The following is a 25620-nucleotide window of genomic DNA, read 5'->3' as shown; positions in this document are numbered from 1 at the left end:
AGAAAAAAAAACACACTTGGCATGTATTTTTTTCCTTCTTAGCCAAAATTTTAGCAAATCTTTATAAAATAAAATTCAAAACTCATTGGAAAAAGAAAAATTACAGTAAATTCAAATTCACATGTACATTTTTTTTTGATTTTGTTTAAAAAAGGTTCATCACCCTCAGTTCACTCATATAAAATTTTGCTTTAAGGCTAACAATTTTCCAAAGAAAATTAAATTTATAATTAAAATGCATAAAATTTCAGCAAATTAGTACATTACAGAGCACAATTTTACAGAAATTGTCTTTTAAACTTTGTGACTAGTTACTTTAAATGAAACATCGGGGATTAATTTTTTGAAGATCGTCATCCTTACATCACAAAAGATTTGCTCTGGAGTTGGGCAATTTGATAACAACAATTTTGAAAAATATATTTTCATTGGCTGATTTATAATTACCCATTATGTCATGTGTAACCACAAGCCCAACTTGTAAATAACGACTTATGTCAAGGGTTTGTGTGGAGTTTCGAAATCACAAAACCTTGACATTGTGAGGATGAATTTAGCATTGAAATTGAAATGTTCTGAGAAAAAACATTTTTCTCACCTACCTACCAACCCATTTTTTTCATCCTGAGTTGGGAGGGGGCAAGCAAACATTATTCTAAACTTGGCCTTGTAATCTAAGTTTTATATTAAAGAAATACCTACATAGAAAAAAAAGCATCAAATTTTAGTTGTCTTTTCTTTTTTATTATTCTTGAGCATCTTAAAATACTCTATCAAAATGACATTATTATTCTCTACCAAAATAAACTTTTTCAATAACAAAATATTTAAAACTAATAATAATATAAATTAATATACATAATATAAAAGTTTTTCTCACAGCCTTTCAAAAATCAATCATCCAAATGTTTCACAAAATATTCCCCTGCACCACCAACACAGTTCTTCCACTGTGAATATAAAGGTACCAGGACCAAACACATTTGCATACATACAAACAATTGTAAATACAGCTGTACTTGTATCTAACATTTATCAAAGTGGACTTTCCTGCGCAGGGTAAACTGGGGTGCTGGGACCTGCTTATACATCCCTCCTTGATCATCACTGTAATGGAGATCACTTACTGCATTATTGACTTCAGTCAAAATGGACATCAGATCACAACTCCTGAAAAATAAAAACAACATACTTTTTTTTTTGAAGATAATGTCTGAAAACAGAAGGCAATGTTGTTCAAAGCAGCAATTTCTTCTCTCAATGAAGAAGTCAAATTTCTGTCAACAGCATTATGGTTATGTCCATGCAAATATATTTGTTTGAATCCTTACCAACAACATTACAATAAGTTCAAAGCTTAGTATTTATATGTTTATAAGGTTTCATAAATACTCATATAGATAAAACCCAGGCACTTGTGATCTGAATGAATTATCAGACTAAACATCCATATATATATATATACGCCATTTACATGTGCCTGTAAGCAAGTTTGGTTTGTACTAGATACATGACCTATATGGTGAAACAAACCAGTCTTTGAAAAAAATGTAGGTCAGATGCAGCATTAGAAGCATGCAGTAGATTAAGTATTCGTAAATGCTTTTGTGACAACCTGTGTGTTGTATACTAATTTCTGATCTTTACATAATTTGAATTTGTTATAAACATGTACATTGTATTTATTGTAAGCCTCTTTATTTTAAACATGATTCCTGTTGCTATCATTATCAAGGTAAATATATGTAAAGTACAGAAAAAAATAATGCAACATATAGGGAATTACTAAAATAAAGAAGTGGAAGTAATTCTGCATTCTCCTAGTTCATATTGTGCAATGACTCAGAAGTTTCTAAAGTAACATAGATAAACATACAAATCTTTTGATTTATCATTTGTAAACTCTAATTTACAAAGTAATTGTCTCACATAATTCTAATTTGCATTATTTATTATAAATTGTGCTGAACTTTGTGTTGCACCAGAATGTCTATGTTTACAATAAATAATTCAGTTACATGTATAGATAAAACACAACCCTCCAGCTTTTTAAGCTTTTTAGTTTTACTTAGAATTTAATTTAAGACTATGTAATAAAAGCAATATGCATATATGGTATAAAGTATAATTGAAGATTACTATCTTTGAATTACTGATACATATGATATACTACCTAAAATTATTGAACAAAATCTGTCATTTTCACCTTTGACCAAGAGCATGTTTCTTCAATTTCTCTACAAGTGTGTTGATGTAGAAGGATCCCGTAGACTTGCTTCTGTAGGACACATAACCTGGGACTGTGGCATATCCCAACAGGAAGTCAGACTCATCAGGAATCACACTGCGGGGAGGGGCAGACCTCTCCTCTTCTGGAGGTTCCTCAGACCTCGGGTGTTCATACTGTGTGTCTGTCTGTATGCCTGGATTTACAATTCTTGTGGTTCTTGTGTTATGTAAACCTGTAAAAAATGGAAACCAGGCATAATGTTTCATAACATTTTAGTAACAAGTACAACGAAGTATGAAATAAAATATTCTGTCATAAAAAAAAAGAGATTTTTCCCTTATAAGTGTTTGAGTTATTGGAAGAGAAAAGGGAGTCGAATCTGTTTTACAAATTGCATCCAAAATGAGATATTCTAATCCCTGGATAAAAATTTCAATAAAATTTTTTAATGTTTTATAGGGGAGGACATAATACACCCTACAGACTTCAATGTATGAAACATAAAAATCCGCATTAGATTACAAAGTTTCTAACAGACAAATGCTGCAATTCTATATAAATTCTATATAAAACAGGCTGGTATGTTAACTGAGAATACTTACAGCACAGGGACCTCATGTTATGATCTATCTTTCTTATAATAAAAAAAAATGTACCCTCTTCCAAATTATTAGGTAGGGGGTATATTTGTTTTATTTTAAGAAAAATAAATAACTTCAGGTGCCTTTAACTTATAGGTGATGGAAGAAATAAAATATAGTCAAACCTTGTTATATTAATCTTGATTGGACAGAGAAATAAAACTCCAAGATATCAGAGGATTCAGATGTTTACATAAAGAAAAAAGTGGGTGGGACTTCAATCCAACTTTGACATATATCCATGGTATATATAAGATGTACGAGAAACCAAAGTTCAAATGAAAATTCCTTCCATCTGATCACAAAATAATTTTAATCTCCCCTTATTCTTACCTGACTGGTGAACAAGTCCTTGACATGCTTGAAAAAAGAAAAGCTTTGGTTTATCAGCCAGAGTAGGGCACCTGGAGGCAGTAAAATATGAGGTTATATCTCGGATCGGAACACTTTGGCAGTCTGAACCATACACGGCTCCTGTTGTTCCATGGGAGAGAATGCACACAACTATGCTGTCATATTGGCTGTGGTCTTTTCTTGAATATTTCTGGCAGACTTCCCTGATTTGAACACAAGTGCAATTCCTGAATATCTTAACGTTAAAATCTAGGAAGGTTCCAAAAGTTTCTTCAAGTTTCTCTGTTCATAAATACAATTCACAAAATACAATTTTAATAAAATATCATCTACATGTATATAAAAGTGTAAAAGTGTAGCTGCAGAACTGTTTAAGAAAATTCAGAGAAGAAAACCAGAGAGCTGCAAATCCAAGCATTGTAAAAACTTTCGATTTAAGGAGCTGCTATTTTTGCTTGCTTTGAGTATAATTTCTTGTACAATGTATTATACGTGTTCCCCCACTCAAAGCATGGTATCTGTTCATTATCCGTAATTGTATTTAACTCTTAATCTTGTTACTTTTAATTATTTAACTTAAATGGTTCCAAACAGCTAACTATATATGTCCAAATTTTCTCAACCAGAGAGCTACAGTTCTGCAGCTACTAAAAGTGAATTGATCATCAGTTCTTTTAAAATAACATAAATTATATACTTTTGATACTATAATACTGATATTACAATAACTGTGCAATGATTTATATTTGTAGGGGTCAGTGTTCATTGGCCATACAAATTTTACTGATACATGGGGACAAAACTTCATGGGTAACTTGCATATATATACAGAAGATTCAATGAATATTTACATTTCCAAATACATATTACTTTGCAAAGTAGAAAAATTCATGTTATGAACTACCGTGAGATGAGTAGGAATATTTCCATTGTGATGTAATTGAAGTCAAAAAATAGTTTTTTTCAAAAATGATCATTGAATGACAAAATATGTGGCAAATCGTCAGAAAAATAATGTAAATATATAAAGATATGAATTTAATTTTTTGAGAATTCATGAGGTGTAGGAACTACAACCCTTCACGACTGCATATTTATCATGTAGCGCTAACGCGCTTCATGAAATATGCCGATGTGAAGCGTTGTAGTTCATGTCCTCATGAATTCTCAAAAATTAAATTCATTTCTTAAAATAATACAACTCCACATCTTCGCTAGCCAAGGGTTTCTGATCTCTCCTCACAAACATCTTCGCTAGCCAAGGGTTTCTGATCCGCTACTCTCCTCACAAACCCAAGGGATTATGAGGAGAGTAGCGGATCAGAAACCCTTGGCCAGTGAAGATGACAACTCCACTCTAATCTATTTTAATACTTCATTATATTTTACATTTAATATTTCAGTTTTCTAAATATGCTCATGGAAGCACTGTCTTTTTTTGTTGGGTATGCCAGGGACATGAACGATAGTTGGAAACATGGGATAATTTATGCATAACGGGGCAAAGCATTTATATGTGGAAAAAGTAAATATAAATCAACAAGAAGTCTGTGAGCCAATGCTCACTAATAATACCCCCGCTCTGATGTGAATACACAAGTTCATTTTTGGACAGACACAGGGATAAACAAGTTGACATCAGATTCATACAAAAATGAATCCCACCATATGACATGCCTAAACAATGAGTGTGCTAAACTTTCAAGCATCTGCAAAAAGTAGTTGCTGAGAAATCTGCAACCAAAATTTGTAATGTATGGTACGGACAGACGCACGGATAAACAGGAAGTTGACGTCAGATTCTCACAACAAGAGGCCCAAGGGCCTAAACGGTCACCTAAGTATAAAACAACAATCCATAGAAGTATAAAATAAACTGAAAGGAGCTTTTGTAAATCTTTGATCGTCCATTGTGGCCCCACCCTATCCCAAGAATCCAGAGTCATGATTTGAACAAACTTGAATCTATACTACCTGATGTTTCCATGTAAATAAAACCAATCATGGCTTTGCTGTTCTTGAGAAAAGAATTTTTTTCAAGATTTTCCCTATATATATTCCAATGTAAAACTTTCATTGTCCATTGTGGCCCACCCTACCCCTGGGGATCATGGTTTTAACAAACTTGAATCTACACTACCTGAAGATGTTTCCACATTTCATCTTTCTTGGCCCAGTGGTTCTGGAGAAGAAGATTTTTCCAATGTATTCCCATGTAAAACTTTGATCATCCATTGTGGCCCTGCCCTACCCCTGGGGGTCATGATTTGAACAAACTTGAATCTACACTACCTTAGGATGTTTCCAGATAAGTTTCATATTTCTTGGCCCAGTGATTCTGGAGAAGAAATTTTTTAAATATTTTTTCTATGTATTTCTATGTAAAACTTCGATCATATCAAAATGACTAATCATGGCTTTGCAGTTCTTGAGAAGAAATTTTCCTATATATTCCTATGTAAGACTTTGATCGTCCATTGTGGCCCCGCCCTACCCCCGGGGGTCATGATTTGAACAAACTTGAATCTACACTACCTGAGGATGCTTCCATATAAATATGACCAATCAGGGCTTTGCTGTTCCTGAGAAAAAGATTTTAAAAGATTTTTCCTATATATCTCTATGTAAAACTTTGATCATCCATTGTGGCCCCACCCTACCCCCGGGGGTCATCATTTGAACAAACTTGAATCTACACTACCTGAGGATGCTTCCATATAAATATGACTCATCATGACTTTGCTGTTCTTGAGAAGATTTTTAAAGATTTTTCCTATATATTTCTATGTAAACTTTGATCATCCATTGTGGCCCCACCTTACCCCAGGGGGTCATGATTTGAACAAACTTGAATCTACACAACCTGAGGATACTTCCATATGAATATGACTCATCAAGACTTTGCTGTTCTTGAGAAGAAGATTTTTAAAGATTTTTCCTATATATTTCTATGTAAACTTTGATCGTCCATTGTGGCCCTGCCCTACCCCCGGGGGTCATGATTTGAACAAACTTGAATCTACACTACCTGAGGATGCTTCCAAATAAATATGACCAATCTTGGCTTTACTGTTCTTAAGAAGAAGATTTTTAAAGATATTTTCCTATATATCTCTATGTAAAACTTTGATCGTCCATTGTGGCCCCACCCTACCCCTGGGGGTCATGATTTTAATAAACTTGAGTCTACACTACCTGATGATGTTTCCACATAAGTTTCATCTTACCTGGTCCAGTGGTTCTTGAGAAGAAGATTTTTAAAAGATACCATTAATTTTTCACTAATTCTTAATTATCTCCCCTTGGAAGAAGGCGTGGCCCTTCATTTGAACAAACTTGAATTATCTTTACCCAAGGATAGTTTGTGGCAAGTTTGGTGGAAATTGGCCCTGTGGTTCTTGAGAAGAAGTCGAAAATGTGAAAAGTTTACGCATGACGCACACCCGCACGCCTGCACGATGATGGACGAAAACAGATAGCAGTAGGTCACCTGAGTGACTCAGGTGACCTAAAAATAAATCCCACCATATGGCATGCCTAAACAAAGAGTGTGCTAAAATTTCAAGCATCTACAATGATTAGTTGCAGAGAAAACTGCGACCAAAATTTGTTATGTATGGTACGGACAGACGCACGGATAAACAGGAAGTTGATGTTGGATTCTCACAAAATATATCCCATCATATGGCATGCCTAAACAAAGAGTGTGCTAAAATTTCAAGCATCTACAATGAGTAATTGCTGAGAAAACTGCAACCAAAATTTGTTATGTATGGTACGGACAGACGCACGGATAAACAGGAAGTTGACGTCGGATTCTCACAAAAATGAATCCCACCATATGGCATGCCTAAACAAAGAGTGTGCTAAAATTTCAAGCATCAGCAATGAGTAATTGCTGAGAAAACTGCGACCAAAATTTGTTATGTATGGTACGGACAGACGCACGGATAAACAGGTTGATGTCGGATTCTCACAAAAATGAATCCCACCATATGGCATGCCTAAACAAAGAGTGTGCTAAAATTTCAAGCATCAGCGATGAGTAATTGCTGAGAAAACTGTGACCAAAATTTGTTATGGACAGAACGGACACACACACAGACAGACAGACACACAAGGGTAAAACAGTATACCCCCCTCTCCTTTGGAGCGGGGGTATAAAAATGTTGTCTAATAGAATTGAAATACACAAAGCATTCCATGCTAATTCCATAGTCCCCGCCCACTAACATTAGACAGAATTACAGCACCTTAGCTTTCAAAGTGTTATCAAAGAGAAAACAGTTGGAAATGTAAATGTATAAATATAATTGTAAATGGATGTTTTTTACAGTAAATCTTAAAAGTGTCACTTTTATAATAATTAAGTTCCATGTAAAACAGCTTACCTTCATCTATGTCCGTCCCTGCTCTCTCTCTCAGATCTGACTGTCCATGGAAGATTTTATTATTGATAATTATACAATAACCTGTTAAAGAAAAGAATGACATTCAATACATACCTTATCATTCGTCAGAAAATTTCTACACCGTAAGAAATGTTTATCAAAAACTTTACATGTTTACCATCTTTCTTTTAAATCTACATGTATACTGTAAAGCTATTTTTTAGGGAAGACTAATGGGATACTTTACAGTGATCAGTCATTTTTTGGCCTAATATATGTACATGTAATTGCAAAACTGTTTGTAGTTTGTTGCTGCACAAACACAACTAAGGTAGGTAACTCCTGTTATTTTCATATGACATCACAAAACTTCGAAATCCAAAATTTAACCTCATATTTCTCTCCAAATTCTAATAGATTTATAAGGGACACCATGGATAAAGTTACATAAAAATGAATAAGACTGGGTGATCAATACATGTATTAGCTCCCTGTGCAGTTATCATCTATTATGCTATATGGCTAACTTCTAATGTTAATACATAGCCAAATTGTCTGTCTGTTCTTTTTTGTAGCTTACCATCTTACAAAAACCTAATTACATGTAATTCTTTAGTACATACATGTTCTTTGCTTAAGCTTTTTTCTTTTTACTTTTTTTGCATATATACATTTTCCATTTTTTTTTCAGTATTTACATTTCATTTGCTTATTCACATGTTCAATTTTTTTTTCTCTACACTAATTCACAGAGTCAGGTCACACTCTACTACAAAAAAGTAAGAATGGATCTTAATCCTGTGCAATAAAGTCAAGCAGCCATACTTTTATCATGATGTACATATTCTAACCTCTGGGCTTTGATGTCATTTTGTAATAACTGAAACTCTCCAATGCTTCATTGTCTTCCTGGGGTGATTGAGCAGCTGACTGTTGCCTTGACAACAATGTATCCATGGCATCTTGTGCAGGAGGGTTCATGGAAGTAAGAGAAGGATAGGCAGCCATTTGTAAACCAGGTCCCTCTAAAGATGTGCATTATTAACATACAGGTAGTCAGAAAATCAATTTTCAACTGTATGTACAGAGTAGATAATTCAAATCTAGCAATCTAATGGAAACTGTATGTATCTATATTTATTCTGTAAAAGAGAAATACATCAGCATTTTTGCTCAGCAAAAAATCTAGGACTGAAATAAACCTGCATGTACAGTCTTGTAATAACATGTGACAAAAACTAACTAATAAGCACTTTCATAACACAGCATTGTTATGTACACTTTTAGCATTTACTGAGGGCAATTAAGGTACCTGACAGAGCAGTAAGGTTATGTGGTGGTTCCTGGTGTTCTTGTGGCACCACAGGGGTGGTGTCTGGGTGGTTGCTTATGTGTGAATTAAGTTTCATCCCTGGTACTTCGTCAGATGGACAGGCAACTGCAAAGAAATCAAATAATTTATACATGCATGTATTCAGTCTTAAGGTTCATTGATCATGTTGATACTCTGACAAGAGAGATAACTCTAACTGGTATACATGTAACTATTAAGTACTATTCCTTTATAGAAGTGTCAAGTTAATGGGCCATTTCTTTCAAATTTTGCCCTGCAAGATTTGCTGAAATTCATTTTAATTTTAAATTAAATTTCTTTTGGATGAACATAAACATTAAGGACAGATTTTATATGAATGGACAAATAATAGAAAATAGTTTAGGGCTTTTTGACAGTCTGATCTTAGTTATATTAAACTTAATAAACTCTATTTTCAAAATCAAATATAAATGCTGGAGGCTAGTCTATTACAGTAGAAACTGTACAGTCTTTTTTTCCACCTTGTATGGACTACTACCCCCTATCTATGTCTCCTATCACTTAAATTACCTCTAAATATAGTACAAAAATTGCCATATAGAACTCTGAATTGTTATAATACTAATGCCTATATTTCTTTTATACTGCTTAAATGTAGTAAAATATACCTAAATTTTTGTTTTTGTATTTGTAGAGAAGGTCCAATAATTCTTCATCTCCGGTTGCTTCAATGAGTTGCTCCATTGTTTTGACTTGAATTGGTGTTAACAGCTCCTCTTTCTCAAGAACATTGAACAAACTTAAACATGTTGTCACATTATTCAGCATTTTCTTGGTCATCTGCAGTGTTGTCCGTGAATAAAATTTCATGGCCTCAAATTCATCTTTGCCACAGTCCTCAGATATTTCAAAAAGTAAAATCCTGTAAATAAAATAATTAAGGGGGGAAATGTAACCTACGCCTGACATTTGCAACATCGTATGCAAGGTAAACAATTAAAGATTATTTCTAATGAAATATTACTTAGAATCAATAGATAGCTGTTGTTGTAGTATTACAACAAGACTTTTGGGAGACCAATAAACCTTCAACATCCCTCCTCCCTCAATTTTCTTTGTAACTGTCATTGCTTTCTATTGTATGTACATAGAAACTTCAGTATCTAAATCACCAATATCTCATGGATTAATCGATTATCACTTGGAAGTCCAAACCACTTTTTCTCTTAAATGTATTTTAACTTCAAAATCTTGAATGTTCTAATAAAATGAAGTATTGATTTTAAAATAACATGGTTTGACTTGTGTATATATGTAACACAAAATATAAAACAACCAAGATAACATAGGCCTGAATGAGTTGGTTGCTTTACCTAAATTCTGTTAGCTGACTAGGTCCATCAGCTTTTATCTTCTTCTCAAGCCTTTGTGGATCTCCACCCAGTTTTCTTATTAAATCTTTTCTTTGCATATAGTGGAAACATTCTTGTAAAAATATGGAGTCTTCCTCTTTTAGTTTCCCTTTTTGTTCTAAATTAACAAATACATCCAGACTCCTCCTGCATTTATCAAGAACACTGAATGGAACTATATCTTTACAAAGAAACTTGAGAAGTTCCAGGTCATTAGAATCCAAATGAGCATCAATATCTAGTAATGTTGCTCTGAAATCCCCTGATTGTGGCATCTTGGACGGTTCCCAGTCTTTGCTTTTACGTAGATTTTAGGATGTACTTCAGGTATAGGATGACCCATACAAAAATCCTTATTTGTTCACAACTCTAAAAAGATACAATCAATATGATAATGGTATTATTAGCATTATTAAAATAATATTCTAACAATGAATTTTTGAGTGAACACTAGCACTAAAAGATTCTGCCCGGAAAGGTAAAGTCATTGAACAAGTGGTGCATATATCAAACAGGCATTTTTATTTCATGGTTCCACCGTTGAAAGTGAAAGTAACGAAGTCACATAAAAGAATATGGATTGAGAGTATCTAACAGTGTCTTAAAATGATTTGAATATTTGTGTTATAAATGTAGTTATTACCAGGGATCCGTCAAATTCGTGTTATTTGTTATTTGCTAATAGTATCCCACGATAATAGGTAAATTGGCAATTCCCAATGTTTACACTTTTTAATGACGTCATTAGATTAGATGTCAAGTTGTACAATCTTATTTCATTTCCTTTCAAAAAATGCAAGCAAGCCCCTATTATTAAAAAAATAGACATTAGTCGTGTAAAGGCCGAAGAACGTAGTTAATTGTAATCACTTTTGATATTTTCTAATTTCAAATGAGTAAAACAGAAATAATTTTTCTCAAATTTAAAATTAAGTTAACGTACGAATTAATAGAAAGTATCATTATAAATATTCATTACGTATTTCCCCATATTTAATTTTTTCGGTTCAAGAGCTAAAGCCTAGTAAAGGGATTTCGCAATATATAATGTGGTAAAACTGATTATATTAAAGAACGAGAAAGAGGATATAGTTAATTGCACAAGTTAAGTGAAACGAAGACGCCATGAAGATACAAATTTTAATATGTTTTGCTGTCATTGTGCTTTGTAAGTATTCCATTGACCATTAGCATTTTACCATGAAAACACTGCTTTAATACTTTCGATAACAACTGTCACTGGTTCAGTTTAATCAGTCTGTTAATCCAGTCTAATACATATGAATAGTCTAATACACATGATTGGGGGGATTTGAGCCAATTAAGATTTTCATTTCATTTCAGATGTCTAATTATAAACTTAATAACTTTCTCTAAAATACTTAGCATGTCAGATAAGAAATATTATGATTTTTTGTTTATGATAAAGTTTATCATATCATTGAATACACTATTGAATTGGAGTTCTTTTTCTGAATTGTGTAATACTTCAAATGAATGAAACAAAAATATTTTTTTCTGAAATGTAACTCACAGTACTCCTTAAGTAATTCATTTCTGAAAAATAAAAAAAATTGTATCGTGATGCAACAGAAAATATTGAGATTATGTATGTGTCATTGCAGCTACCACACATATTGCAAAGCTGTAATTTGTGTATCCCTCATTGGAATTAATTTTTAAAGAAATATTTAAACTCTAATATGTTGACGGTGCGACCGTTGGGGCGAGCGCATTGTTCACTTCATTCGTTAAGATCCGCCTCTTCAAACCGCATGAGAGATTTGGAACGTCTAGACTGTGACGTCACATGACGTCGTATGTTAGCTGCATTTCCATAAACAAAGTTTAAAAAGTGCAATGATTTTAACAAAGAACGTTTAATCTACTATCTGTATGCAATATCCATTAAATTAAGGTGAGTTTATTTTGTCTGAAATTTTAGTTGTTGTTACCGCGTGAACGAAGTTAGCAACGAGAACAAGAAGCGATGCATTGTGGGTCCAGAATTACTGCGGAAAAAAATTCTATTGAATGAATGTGCAGTAGTCCGAATTTTCTCTTCGCCCAGGTGTTGTCGTTAGAGCTCACAGTGACGAGCGGCGCTTCGCCCCGCTCGCTGCGCTTGCTAATATACTCTTCGAAAACAAGGCTTATTTAAAAATTATCTTAAATAAGTATGGAAATTTCAATGTGTAGTAGTTGTAACTCAGAAATTATAAACATGATAAAAGTGAAAGTTTATTTGCACTATACAGAAACTAAGTTTATCTCAATTTTAATCTTAATGCTTGCATGGGTTACCATTTCCATTTTTAATTCTTTTTTAATTTAAGAAAATGAGTGCACAAAAAATAATGCATTGTAATGTCAGCATTGCACTACAAGTATATACTTACTTCAGTTTAATGCATTGCAATGCCAATCCTGATCCCCACTGATTTGAAGATTGATCACTCGATCACAAGATTTTACACTTCTTAGGGATCAATCTCAAATACTGTAGGTTATAGAAAAACTTGCTTTCCAAAAATTTTTTTTTTCAATGTATATTTATGCACCAGATTTATACATATTTTACAATATATCAGGAACGTATATACTATCAGTATACTAAGGCCAAACAAAAAAATATGTGTGGTTCCGGTTACACCTCCAAAAAATTTAGGGTAGGTAGGTAGGGAATTTTTTTTTTTTTTTTTTTTTTTGACAAAAAGATTTTTAAAATTTATCTAAATAATACCTATCACTGCTTTGCAAATGGCATTTAGATGTGCCATGATAATATACTAGTCAACATTGGTAGGGGGCATCCTAGTTGTGAATATCAAACAATTTTTTAAAATCAAAAATAATAAAAACACAAATTCCGGAAAAAATATGAAAATTGCTGGAAAAAAGTTTAGGGTCAGGGGTGTTAAATAGGGACGGTCAGGTAACCGGAACCTTACATATTTTTTTATTTGGCCTAACTGTTAGAGTGTATGTCCCTGACAATATTTATAGCCAAAATAATTTTTTTTTCAATTTTTGCACTTTAAGATTATATCCCATATGAGATAATATATCCCAAATCATGCAAATGGGCTATATATATCCCATTTGGACAATATGGCCCCAACCTGTTTAGGGTTGTATCAATATACTTAACATGATCCAAAAGAACACAAGCACCCAAAAAGAACATATAATAATTAACTCAAATGAGCAATAAAATGTACATAATATTAATTAATTGGAATAAATAAATACTTAAAGGTCATACTATACGATGCTTGAGATATATTATGATGATACTTAGATATAATTAGTTAACTTTCACTTTTCATTTTTCTCCCCCCCCCCTCCAGCGGGGGTTATTTGTCCATTTTGGACAGTTCTAGTTTTTTAAAGACAAGTAGAATAAAGGTTTTTGTTTCCTGATGATTTTTCAGTGATAGCCTTGACTGATGCTAGAGGGGGCCGAGGGGGAAGGGGAGGACGATTTTCCTCTCGCAGCCGTTTTTCCTCTAGAAGCCGTGCATCATCTAGATATGTGTCCAAATTTTCGGGAAACAGGTTATCTTCGAAAAGCAGTTTGAGGACAGCCATATTGTTAGGTTCAGTTTATGGTGCCACAAGATGGAAGAGACGGTCTAGCTTTAGGTCAAAGGGGAGTTGTAAGTATTCATCCAGTATCAGGCAACAATTTTATGAGATTTGCAAGCAATTTTTTGTTACATAATGGTTGAATCTAATGATTTCAACTGGTGATAAATACAAATCTCAAACTGCTCTCACTGATAATTACTTTTTACACTGTTTTTTTGATAAAACCAAACACTAAATCAACACTTTGGTAAATTCAGTGAATACTTGTAATTTAAAAATGGTTGAATCTTAAAACTGACTGTCATAGTGAATCCTGAATGCAAAATGGATTTTATTTAAAAAAAAACTTAAAACAGGAGTAAAGTCAAACTCTTTTATTAGTATCACATTTTGAATCTAAATTAATTGAAATTTTCCATAATTTTTCCATAGTACCAGAAGTCTGCTACAATGACAAATATGATAAGAATGCATGGGGCAATGTATCATATGTGGGGAGATTCATTTGCCCTACAGATGACAGTATGGGGGATGACCACACCTACTGCTGTGGTGAGGAGGGTCAGCAGTATTGTTGTACATTCTGGGATGAGTAAGTAAAAAAAAAATAAGGCTGAATAAAAGTATTACTGGTGTATTGTCATAACTTAAGTCTATTTAGAGTGTTATCACTGTTAGAAATTTGTTCCTGATTCTTTCTTTGGATATTTATAATTATTATAATAACAGGAGTATTGTATTAACCAGAAAATGTTTGTGGTTGTAAATTATTGTTTTAAAAGAAATATTTATCTCCTGGTTTTAGAAGGTGTGTTTACATGTCCAGGGGTTTGTAAGTTGTGTAATGTTTCATTGATACTTTCAATAAATATTGTAACTGATGCCATTTAGATTGATATTTTATTTGTTTTCAGTGGAGGGAGAGTGGCTGGTGTTGTAATAGGAATAATTGTGGTAGCTGGGATAATTTTCATTTGTTGTTATTGCTGTATTAAGAGACACAAGCACAGTTCAGGTTCAGTCATTCGCAGTCCTCCAAAAAGCAACCAACACATGACAACAGGTAAATAGATGGAGTAATTAGAATATAATAGGTGTATGTTTTATTCAACTAAATCTATGCATGTGTGGTTCTAGTATTCATCCAGGGGTGATTATAATTAAGCAATACTACTTTTCAATTCATTTACTGACAGCACCATCAAACATTAGCAAGTAGTCATGAATACTACAAAAAATGAACCATGATTACATAAAGTTAGTTATTAAATTAACAAACATTAAATAATGTGCATATCAATTGTCTTTCTTTCCTGATATAAAAGTACTTCTTTAAAATGTTACGAAGTCTTCTAGCCATTTTGACATTAAGAGTTATTTCAGTGAAAAGGTTTTCTTTCCTAGAGTATATAAAACTGAGCATTAAATACTGGTATATGGCTATATTGTAATCTGCTTTTGTTATAACTAGAACAGAGTACTTTTTGTAAAGGGACTGATGCAGAGTTGTCAAAAACCATCTGTCCTGTCAGCAAGGCTAATAAAAAATTGTCTGCACTGATAACTTACAAGAAAACATTGGTCCAAATGACTGTTTGAAAAAAAAAAATCAGGCGTGATGCAAATTTTTAAAAGACTGGAATCGGGGTGCGCATGTGAAGGTCACAAAAAACAGGATTGATGGCCATGAGGTGGTCAATCAAATTTGTTAAAGCAGAGACATATAAACACATGATAAATTGTGTTAGATATGTCTCTGATTAAAGACTTTCTATCCTAAGGAAAGAAAATTATGAGGTCAAATGCTGTTGAATATAATAAAGAGCATTTTGGTGCAGTTATTTATTTTCCTTTCTGTACAAAATAAGGTACATGTATCTGGTCTGACAAACCTTCAACTGGTCCAAACCTTTGACTTTGTCAGACCAAATGTCTGACATGATTAAAAATTTTTTTTGACAACTCTATAGAGATGATATTTTGTAGGAGGTTTGAGATATAAATGTATATTATTAAAGAAATATTGAATTTCAGTAAATGTAGGTGCACATTTTTTTTAAAAACTGTATGTTAAATCATTGTAAATATGAAGTAATGTTTATTCTAAATTTGAAAATAAGGATGGTACCTGCAGGCAACATCTGATACAAACAGGATGATAATTGTGCTGTAAAGATGCTTTAATGATATGTTTATAAGCCTCTAGTAGCAGATCCTGTGCATGATGGTGTGGAAATGAATAGGGAACTTTTTCTGGGGTAAAAAGACTTTCATCTTGGAATTATTTGGGTGCCAGAAGCTTGGAAGAGACTAAATTAGAATCTGCCAATCACACTTTTGATTCTTGATTTGTCACTGTGTGTCATTGCACCTGCTTGATATAACATAATAGTATACTAAGGTTCATCGACCCTCTGAAAAGAGGGATAACTCTCACTGGGACAAAAAATATTCTTATGAAATTGTCAAGTTAAAAGGCCATTTCTTCCAAATTATGCCCTGCAGGGTATGCTGAAAGTGTGTACATTTTAATCATAAATTTGATTTCTTTTAGAAAACGATAAGCATTGAAGCAAAATTTTAAATAAGTTAACAGAGCTTGAGGGATAATGAACCTTAATATTAACAGAGTGTTGTAAAAGATGGCCAGTTTTGTTGTAAATGAACTGCATGCATGTGTACTAATTGTTTCAGATTACCAAGATCAGAGTGCACCACTCAGATCCCCCTATAATCATGATAATGGTAAGTATATGATACTGGTAGTTGTTATTATGCATGGAGAGTGTTTGGGTTGTTTTCAGGGTAGTCATGTGATTGGATGGTATTTATAGCAAGTGTGTTTGTTGTTCTCAGTAGGACACTGTTTGGCGTTGACTGTAAATTGTTTTAAGGTTATATAACTTTTATTGTATGCAGTGTTTGCACATACATATGTGCATGTAATTGTTTAATTGCAAGTAAATAAAATGTTTGGAGGCATGGCATTCCATATATAATGAATGTGGTTTTCTTTTAGTATAATTAATTCAGACTGGGGGGGGGGGGGGGGGGGAATATAATTATTAAAGCACTGTATTATGGAATTGGAAGGTGACGACGTGTTTAGGTCAGATGTAATGATGTGGAATGGATCAGTATAAAGGTTATTGCATATGGTGAGAAGTTGATGCTGAGCATTTTTCTGTGTGTCAACGTTGGAAATTGGTTTATTCATTTAAGGAATGTTTTTAAGTTTTATGTGAGTTATTGGTGTGTAAATCACACAGACTTTTTACGTAGGCCTATTTTTCAGGAAGAGCTAGATTTACATAGACTTGTCACTTAGGCATATTTCAGGAAGCGCGCTAGCTTACATGCAAGTCCTTGGATTTAAACACCAATAATTCAAGATAAACTTAAAAACATTCCTTATATTTACATCTTACATTTAAAAGCATCCAAAATATACTCAGTGTTTGAATTTCCCGCTGACCTATATCATTTTATTTTTATTAACATCTCTGTAGCCTCATTGTGACATCACTTTAGTGTGAGTTTCTTTGTGTATATTTCTATGCGTGAGTATACACGAAAATGGCATTTAAATCAATTTCATAGTTGGTAAAGTAGAAAAAACACAGCATACATAAAAATATGAAATTTATGCAGACAAGGGTCTGTATGTTTCTAAGGAAGCATGCATATAACTCTATAAATATATAGATACAATGAAGATAAGTGACATTATTTTGCAAGAAATCAATATAAAGGTTTGATAAAGGTTTGCAAAAAGTTAAAATAAATGTCTTAAATAGTGAACTTCAGATTGTATGAAAAAGTGTGCATGAATATTTAGGTTCTTTTTACACATCATGCATTTAACAATTAACATGTACATGTACTAGGATATTTTTTTAAAATTGGATTTTATGACTATAAATATAATGTTAAGCATTTATACCCCTTCAGCATTGTTTACACCATCTAACAGTCCAAGATTTGAAAAAAATAGATAACCGTGTTAAGTGATACCTTAAAAAAAAAAAAAAAAAACACTGAAAGTATTGCTTATAAGGATGTTTGGCAGTCTGGGTATCCTTATCTTACAAAATTTCTAAATTTTAGGTCCAACACCTCTTCCAATGTCAGATTACCCAATGAGAAAACCTCACTATCCAGGACAAGAGAATGGACTGCCCCCCTCTGGTGCTCCCCCTCCCTATGACTCTGCCACTGCTGGTCAGGGAAATCTACCCTATGACCCAAATCCAAGTAAGTACTTCTTTCTCATGTTCACTTAACAATTGCTACTACAGTATTTCTAATGGAAGTTATGGAGTTGGCGCAAAAAATAAATGTTGTTTTCATTTTGTAATTTGATGGTAATTTTAATGCATGGACAAGTAAGAAATATATAATTGGATATAATGACTTGTACAATGAGAGGAAAAACTCTTTGGATGCAAGAAGCAAATTTTTAATCCTTGATCTAACAGACAAACAAAAGGACCACATTAGTAAAACTACCTCCATCTTAATTTGTTGGGCAAGATAATGAGAAGTATAAAGCTAAAAACCCTTGATGCTTTAAGATTTATGATAAGATTTGATAATTTTGCAGAAACTAATCTGATTCATGTTGTCTTTGTAAATTCTACAGCTGGGAATTTGCCTTATCCTGTGAATCCACCACCATTTCAAAATCAAGGTATACATGTATTAATTTTGTGAAATATTCTCAGTAGTGTGGTGTGATACATCTAATACGTGTGTCACATGAAGATCTTTCTTCACCCCAGTTATGTGTGCATGAGGTGTTACACGTCTTCACTAGAATCTACTTACTTACCTCTTCATCAAATCCAATCACTTTTAGATTTAAAAAAAAATTAATAATGTTACATGCATGTATTACCATAAATTGTATTGCTGAAGTTTGGAATCTTTCTTATTTTATAATTTTTTTTTATTCTGAAGGATTTTTTTTTTACTTCAATTGTATCAATTCATCTTTTTTTTTTTCTTAAATAACTATGCTGTATTAAAAAATTAATATTTTCCTGAAATTATATGTTTACTCACTGTTGAAATTCTTTAAACCCTGTTCTCTTTCATTACACACCCTAGATCACTGATTTCTTTCCTTGAACAGTAGTTATAGTCTCTGTAGATTTTCTTGATATTGTACACTGCAAAGTTATCAGTTTCAAGTGCAGGTAACAAAGAGAGGGAAAAAAGTACAAATAGTATTAAGTACAAATGGCATAAAATTTATAAAAATTCGGTTACAAAAAGGAGGGGGTGGGGGTAGGAGGAGGCTATGTAAAATTATATCAATCTATATGTATTACTATGACTATTGTAGCTTATATACACATGTATTTTACAGGTTAACTAGAAAAATATCAGGCATTAATTGCCTTTAAAAAATGAATCTTATATCCGACGTGGCATGTAAAATTTATGTATACATGTGTATGTCAAGTATATATGTAAAATATTAAAGTAAAATGAAGAAAATATATATGTAAAATAAAAATAAAACTTGATTAGACCTGCACTGTCTAAAGAAAGATCAGGTATATTGTTGTTATCCTGGTCTGTCCTTCCATCTGTCACACTATCTTCTTCCTCAAACTACTCTTACATTTTGAGCAGTAGCCATTTCCCTTTTTGGAATGATTAGTGGTGCCTTGAACATGTGCAGAAAGATTCTGAAATTTTCACTTTCATTCTGGGGGCCATATGGGGTTAAAATATCAGTGTTTTTCTTCAAAAACCTGGTTCCTTGAACTCCATTTACATTTTTCACAGTATACCCATTCATATTTTGGAATTTGATTTGAGATTGTCCTGTAGATCTGCAATAAGGTTTCGGAATTTTAATATTCACCCTTGTTACCTAAATATGAAAGTGAGTACACTTAGAGGCAAACACTTATGTGTGGGTATGACTGTCTTATGACAGCATATACAAGTAGCTTCTAAAATAGGTCATGAAATAATTTTTCAACTGCATTTTTTGCAGTATCGTTGCATCCTGTGCATTTCTTCTCTGGGGAGAAAAATAAAACAGATTAAGGATGTATGGCATTTTTCAATTGCTAGAACAAATTACTGCAAATAATATGGGGAGATTTATTGTCATCAATTTCTTGTATAATTGATGGTAGCAATGGCTGTTTTTCTATGTTTGTGAATGTCAGGATATATTGATCAGATGTTGCTTGTGCTAGGAAAAGCATAAGAAATGATTGTATAACATCAATTATTTACAGTGTATGAGTAGATGTTCTAATCCAGATAATAGTATTTGTTTTTATATAATTTTTGAAAGAATGAATATTCAGATTAGATTTAGAGGCTATAATGAATAAATATGACATTATAAACATACTTTTGTATATTAAACTTTTCTCAGAATGATAAATGCCACCTTTTCTCTTGACAAGTAGAATTTATCTGTATTGAAAACCTTTGGATGAAATGAAGATTCTATTTGACTTCTGTGTATTTTCAGACGGAGAGAAGCCACCCATGTCCTCCAATGGATCTCTACCCTATCCCTTACATCCACCCACTGCACCACCCTATGATGGGGCACCCTACCCCACAGGCAACACTCCTTACCCACCAGCAGGCAACATGCCATACCCACCAAACAATGCTCCCTACCCAAATCAGTAAGCATTGGGTGAGGTGCTGGGAGGGAGTTACTGTCTTTTGTGTACAAATTGCTTGTTATGGCATTTTCTCTGTAAACTTGCTTTCAGATTTTTAGCAAACTATTTTTATGTACATGTATTGAACCTTATGAACAAATGGTATTTGTTTATTTTTGTTGGACATTATATTTGATGATTTAGATTTGGATAAATTTTATAATTTTTGATAAGTCTAGAACCGTATGATTTTTTTTTTTTTTTTACATGTTTTGAAATATTACCATTTTATTTTCTTTTAATTGAGTTGTTGAAAAAAAAAAATTGTTTAATATTATCTTTTTATTTTCCATTTATTTAATTTTTCATGTATTAAGAACCAGTATTTCTGCTGGATTAAAAAAAAAATGTTTTTTTTTCTTGCCCTGAATGTTGGGATAGTTATATTTACAGTACTGAAATATTTGCACTCACACCACTTTGTGAAGAGGATAAAATCTTCGGATTATAATTTTTATTTTTACCAAGTGCTCTTACATCTGTTACTATATAAAACATATTAGTTTTATGTAACTATATGGTAGCATTCTTGTTTTTTACAAACTGAGCAGTAGATCTAGAATTACATCGTATATCATTTGACAGCATTTAATCTTGTAACAGTAGATAGCTATAAATCATAGTAAAATTGAAAGAAAAAATTCATTGGAAACCAGATAAAAAAAAAAAAAAGAAAAAAATTAATTTTCTCTTCATCTGTGTATAAACACCTTCAAATCCTCATATATTATACAGAATTTTTGTTGTTGAAAAAATATTTCTACTAACACTCCCTTCAAGTAATAAACAATTTAAAAATTTTCATGAACATTCCATACCTATTACCTCCAAAGTTTGTGTTCTGACAGTGATGTTTCAATCTTTTAATGAATGCTGTGCTATGAATTGAAAATTTTTTTTATTTGAAATTTGTCTTTTCATCAGCTCATTGTACAGTAATTTTACAGACTTTCAAGAACTCTTGAGCATTTATTTTGCTCTTTATAAGTAATAGCCATTTGACATGAAAGATTCTACATCAGAGGCATTGCAAAAATTGATAATATTGTTAAGTTGTCCTTTTACCTATATGTTTGAATTGGTTGTTAATTCAATTTCAGATTGAAAATGTACATATATTTGTTTTTGTATTTTTCATTCTTCATGGTACATGTACTTATATTAGTAGGCATATCATGTATATCAATACATGTATTTTGTTTCAGTATTGAGTATTGATGCAAAAATCACTAATTGAATGTAGATTTTGTTTATATATGTTGCTATTAATCCTTGATGAGAAATATATTCCCTGCAGTAGAGAGTACTATAATCACATACCATGGGATTTGTGGGTATTTTATACAACAGAAATTATCTGGTCATTGTACTGTATTTACTATATATTATGTCAAATTGAAACACAAAGTGTTTTAAAGTTGAGGGTAAATGTTGTATATTTCATATATTTTTATTGTGAGTGTTTAAAATATATCCTTGAAATACTTAGATCAGTTTTGATAATAATTTTTCCACTTAATATTTGCTAATAATAATTCACTTCAATAATAATTTCATAAAAATAGAGCTGATTTATAAATTTACAAATTGGAAGGCTAACAAAATTTGGCAAAATATTATGCTAGCAAGGCTTTTATTTTATATTAATTGAAAGGTATAGCACTGTTATTAGCTTTCAAGTAATTACTAGTTGTATATAGCAAGACCATTAACTCCTGCTAACATTAGCTACATGTAGTTAGATAGCTCTTTAGCTCAGTAGAGGATTAGATTTTAAATCTAAGGGTTACTGGTTCAAGCCTTATTGTGGGCCATTCTACCTAAACTGCCATAGTAGTTCCTGATCTGACTGGCTAATATTCAAGATAAATTTGAGTATTTAGCAATCACTACTTTATCTATATGATTTTTTCACAATTATGAACACGTAAAAAATCAATGTTAGTTATATTGATTTAGCTTTGGCATAAAATTTACATGTGCTTGGCATCTTGTATTCTGTGTACAATGTACATGTAAGTAATATATCCTGCTTAATGTTAGGAATGTTTACCTAAATGTTGCTGTTTTGTTGTGTTCTATATACAATCTTCAATGTTGTGATCCATTTTCACCTAAAACTTTTTGTCTTTATTCTTAGCATAATGGTGCTTGTCTTTTTTTTCTCTCAGAGGTTAATCTGTTCTTATTTATTCACTGTATCAGTTTTTCTAAAAGTTTCAAAATTATTTTTTTAATATAAAATTGCTTTTTCATACATGTATACAGATATTTCGTCTTTTTTGGCACTAACTAGGAATTTTTAATATGCAGATTTTGACTTGTGAATATTTTAGAAATGAAGAGATATTTTTATGTTTCTTCTTTATGTACTTTATATTGCTAATTTGTACATATTATATAATAGCTGTTACTTTAACAAAATTATTTATATGTTGCATACATGCAATATGTTGTTTTGAATGCTTATTACCAGGTACTTCATTCTTATATAATAAGGCAACCATTAATTATAAGTAAATTAATTCTGAATGTTAAATCTTTAGCTTGTCCTTTAAAAAGTCTAGTTTATGAAAGTTCTCTGATTTTCCAGATTTTTAAAATTTATCCAAATTAGATAAAGTACTTATTTGATGGAGCCCTTACTTGGCATATCTATTATATTTTTGGATTTGTGAACTGATGTGTAGCAAAAAGAAAAATCTCAGTTTCCAGTCTCTATGGAACTGAATAGAAGATGCCAAATAACAAAAGGTTCCAGAGAATTAATGATGAAACATTTTCCAGAGATCTATTGATATATATGTATTAATCATCTGGTTACGGTATTGAGAATACAGTATTGAGATAAACAATGCTTCTGGAGAACTTTTGAGGTGACAAGGATTCCAGAGTATTATTGAGTTGAAAAGGATTCAAGAAAACAATGATATAACAAGGATTCTAAATAGCTATTAACAAGGATTCAAGAGAAGTTCTGAGATAAGAAGTGTTCTAGAAAACAATGATATACATGTGACAAGGATTCTAAGTAACTATTAACAAGGATTCAAGAGAACTTTTGAGATAACAAGGGTTCAAGAAAACAATGATATAACAAGGATTCTAAATAGCTATGAACAAGGATTCAAGAGAAGTTTTGAGACAAGGATTCCTGAGAACTATCGATAAAAACAAGGGTTCTAAAACTATTGATATAACAAGAGTTCCAGGGTACTATTTATATAACAAGATTTCAAGAGAACTTTTGATATAACAAGGGTTCTAGAGAACTATTGAGATAATAAGGATTCTAGAGAACAACTTATATATCAAGGGTTTCAAGAGTATTATTGAAATAAAAAAAAGTTCAAAAGACAATGGTTCTAGAAAAACTATTGAGATACGGGTTTCAGAGAAATATTGAGATACATGTAACAAAAGGTTCCAAAGAACTATTGAGATAACAAGGGTTTCAGAGAACTATTGAGTTAACATGGGTTACACACAACTATTGAGTAAACAAAGGTTCCAAAGAATTATTGAAATAACAAGGATTTCAGAGAGAAGGATTCCAGATTAGTATTGAGATAACAAGGGTCCCAGAGAATTATTGAGATAAGAAGGTTTCCAGAGATTTGTGTTTCAGAGAATTGTTGAGATTGGAAGTATTTCAGGAAACTATTGACATAACAATGATTCTAGGGAATTATTGACATAACAATGGTTCTAGAAAACTATTGACATAACAATGGTTCTAAAGGATTACTGACGTTACAATGGTACAAGAGAAGTATTGACATAAAATGGTTCCAGAGAACTATTGACAAAATGGTTCCAGAGAACTATTGACATAACAATGGTTCTAGAGAACTATTGACATAACAATGGTTCTAGAGAACTATTGACATAACGATGGTTCTAGAGAAATATTGACATAATGATGGTTCTAGAGAAATATTGACATAACGATGGTTCTAGAGAAGTATTGACATTACAATGGTTCTAGAGAACTATTGACATAACAATGGTTCTAGAGAACTATTGACATAACGAGATCAAGAGAAGTATGTTAGATGACAAGGGTTCCATTCTAAGTAAAAGAGCGAAAAGATTTGAGCTAAAAGAGACATGCATCTCTCTGATTTTTTCAAATAAAAACTAAAAGGGCTTGACATAGTAGATTGTTATACATAACCAATGGTGTGTTCAAAATTTCAAATTCAAAATTGGCTTCAGCTGGCTTAAAAAGTACCCGGCCAGGACGGACAAAACTTCGGTATATGCCTCTTTTTTATTTAATTATTTGTTAAGAGGGTTAAGTAGAGGGCCATTCTTTTTAGTTGATTCAAAAAGCAAGCATCTTCATGTAAGGAAAATTTAGGGCAGTTTAAGTCGTGGTGCTCCTGTAGCTCTGAGGGGGGAATTGTCGTAGCTAGATTGAGATGCTTGTCTCACTGTTAAGGGTCTGTCGGCCGCGTTAAGGCACCTGGCAGGTCTAAGACAGAGGCAAGGAGGCGAAGCCCCCCAGGAGCTCAACAGAAATGAACAATTTAGGAGTTTGAGTTTCAGTATGTTGAGTATGAATATCGTATATGTATAACAAATTGTCTTTGAATAATGAAACAAATTTATTGATTTTCTTCATTTACATGTATTCATGTATTTTTTTTAGACGTGGATACTTTGGTATACAAGCATAAATGATAACCCCATCGCTCAGAGGAAATAAAAGTTTTATATACATTTGTATATAGGAAACTGGTTTGAAAAAAAATCTTCCGCAGAACAGCAAGGCTGCAATTTTTAAAACAAGTTGTTACAATCTGTACATGTCTAATTTATGCTTATGGTTCCATTAATGAATATTATTAATCTACATTGAATCATTCGTCAGGAAGAGAAAAAAATTACTTGAATGAATCAAATTGTTTCAAAAAACCATCCCAATTCTTCCATGTAATAATGTATTCTTACTTTCCCAATGTTGTCCGGCGCCTGTC

General features: G+C 32.3%; 2 protein-coding genes across 3 annotated transcripts; one reads left to right on the top strand and one right to left on the bottom strand.

Moving 5' to 3' along the window:
- Positions 1-778: 778 nt before the first annotated feature.
- LOC133192005 (caspase-8-like) lies at positions 779-11019 on the bottom strand. Its single transcript, XM_061327825.1, has 9 exons — positions 10987-11019; positions 10305-10712; positions 9600-9853; positions 8929-9054; positions 8468-8641; positions 7617-7697; positions 3205-3507; positions 2207-2462; positions 779-1170 (listed from the first exon to the last, which is right to left on the bottom strand). Exons 2-9 carry the CDS (start codon positions 10616-10618, stop codon positions 1026-1028), a joined length of 1653 nt encoding a protein of 550 aa, XP_061183809.1. The 5' UTR covers positions 10619-10712; positions 10987-11019; the 3' UTR covers positions 779-1025.
- Positions 11020-11374: 355 nt separating this feature from the next.
- On the top strand, positions 11375-20819 carry LOC133192627 (uncharacterized). Of its 2 annotated transcripts, XM_061328621.1 has the most exons (8): positions 11375-11511; positions 13778-14002; positions 14367-14526; positions 14849-14997; positions 16629-16679; positions 18042-18188; positions 18577-18624; positions 20437-20819. In XM_061328621.1, exons 1-8 carry the CDS (start codon positions 11469-11471, stop codon positions 20601-20603), a joined length of 990 nt encoding a protein of 329 aa, XP_061184605.1. In that variant the 5' UTR covers positions 11375-11468; the 3' UTR covers positions 20604-20819. The 2 variants fall into 2 exon arrangements, with proteins under 2 accessions (XP_061184605.1, XP_061184606.1); XM_061328622.1 differs by lacking the exon at positions 16629-16679.
- Positions 20820-25620: the final 4801 nt, after the last annotated feature.

Source organism: Saccostrea echinata, unplaced genomic scaffold (genome assembly GCF_033153115.1).
Source record: "Saccostrea echinata isolate AGI-Se365-2 ecotype Australia unplaced genomic scaffold, CSIRO_AGI_Sech_v1 ptg000025l, whole genome shotgun sequence".
Classification (NCBI taxonomy): Eukaryota; Metazoa; Mollusca; class Bivalvia; order Ostreida; family Ostreidae; genus Saccostrea; species Saccostrea echinata.
This window is presented reverse-complemented; position numbering and strand designations above follow the sequence as displayed.

Coding starts and splice junctions, on each gene's coding strand:
- LOC133192005 (XM_061327825.1), bottom strand. CDS start 10,618: ATGCCACAATCAGGGGATTTCAGAGCAACATTACTAGATATTGATGCT. Junction 8,642..8,928: donor TAACCTTACTGCTCTGTCAG/GTACCTTAATTG, acceptor GCACATCTTTAG/AGGGACCTGGTTTACAAATG. Junction 1,171..2,206: donor AAACATGCTCTTGGTCAAAG/GTGAAAATGACA, acceptor TTTATTTTTCAG/GAGTTGTGATCTGATGTCCA.
- LOC133192627 (XM_061328621.1), top strand. CDS start 11,469: ATGAAGATACAAATTTTAATATGTTTTGCTGTCATTGTGCTTT. Junction 14,003..14,366: donor CTTTAGGTCAAAGGGGAGTT/GTAAGTATTCAT, acceptor ATTTTTCCATAG/TACCAGAAGTCTGCTACAAT. Junction 14,998..16,628: donor CAACCAACACATGACAACAG/GTAAATAGATGG, acceptor TAATTGTTTCAG/ATTACCAAGATCAGAGTGCA.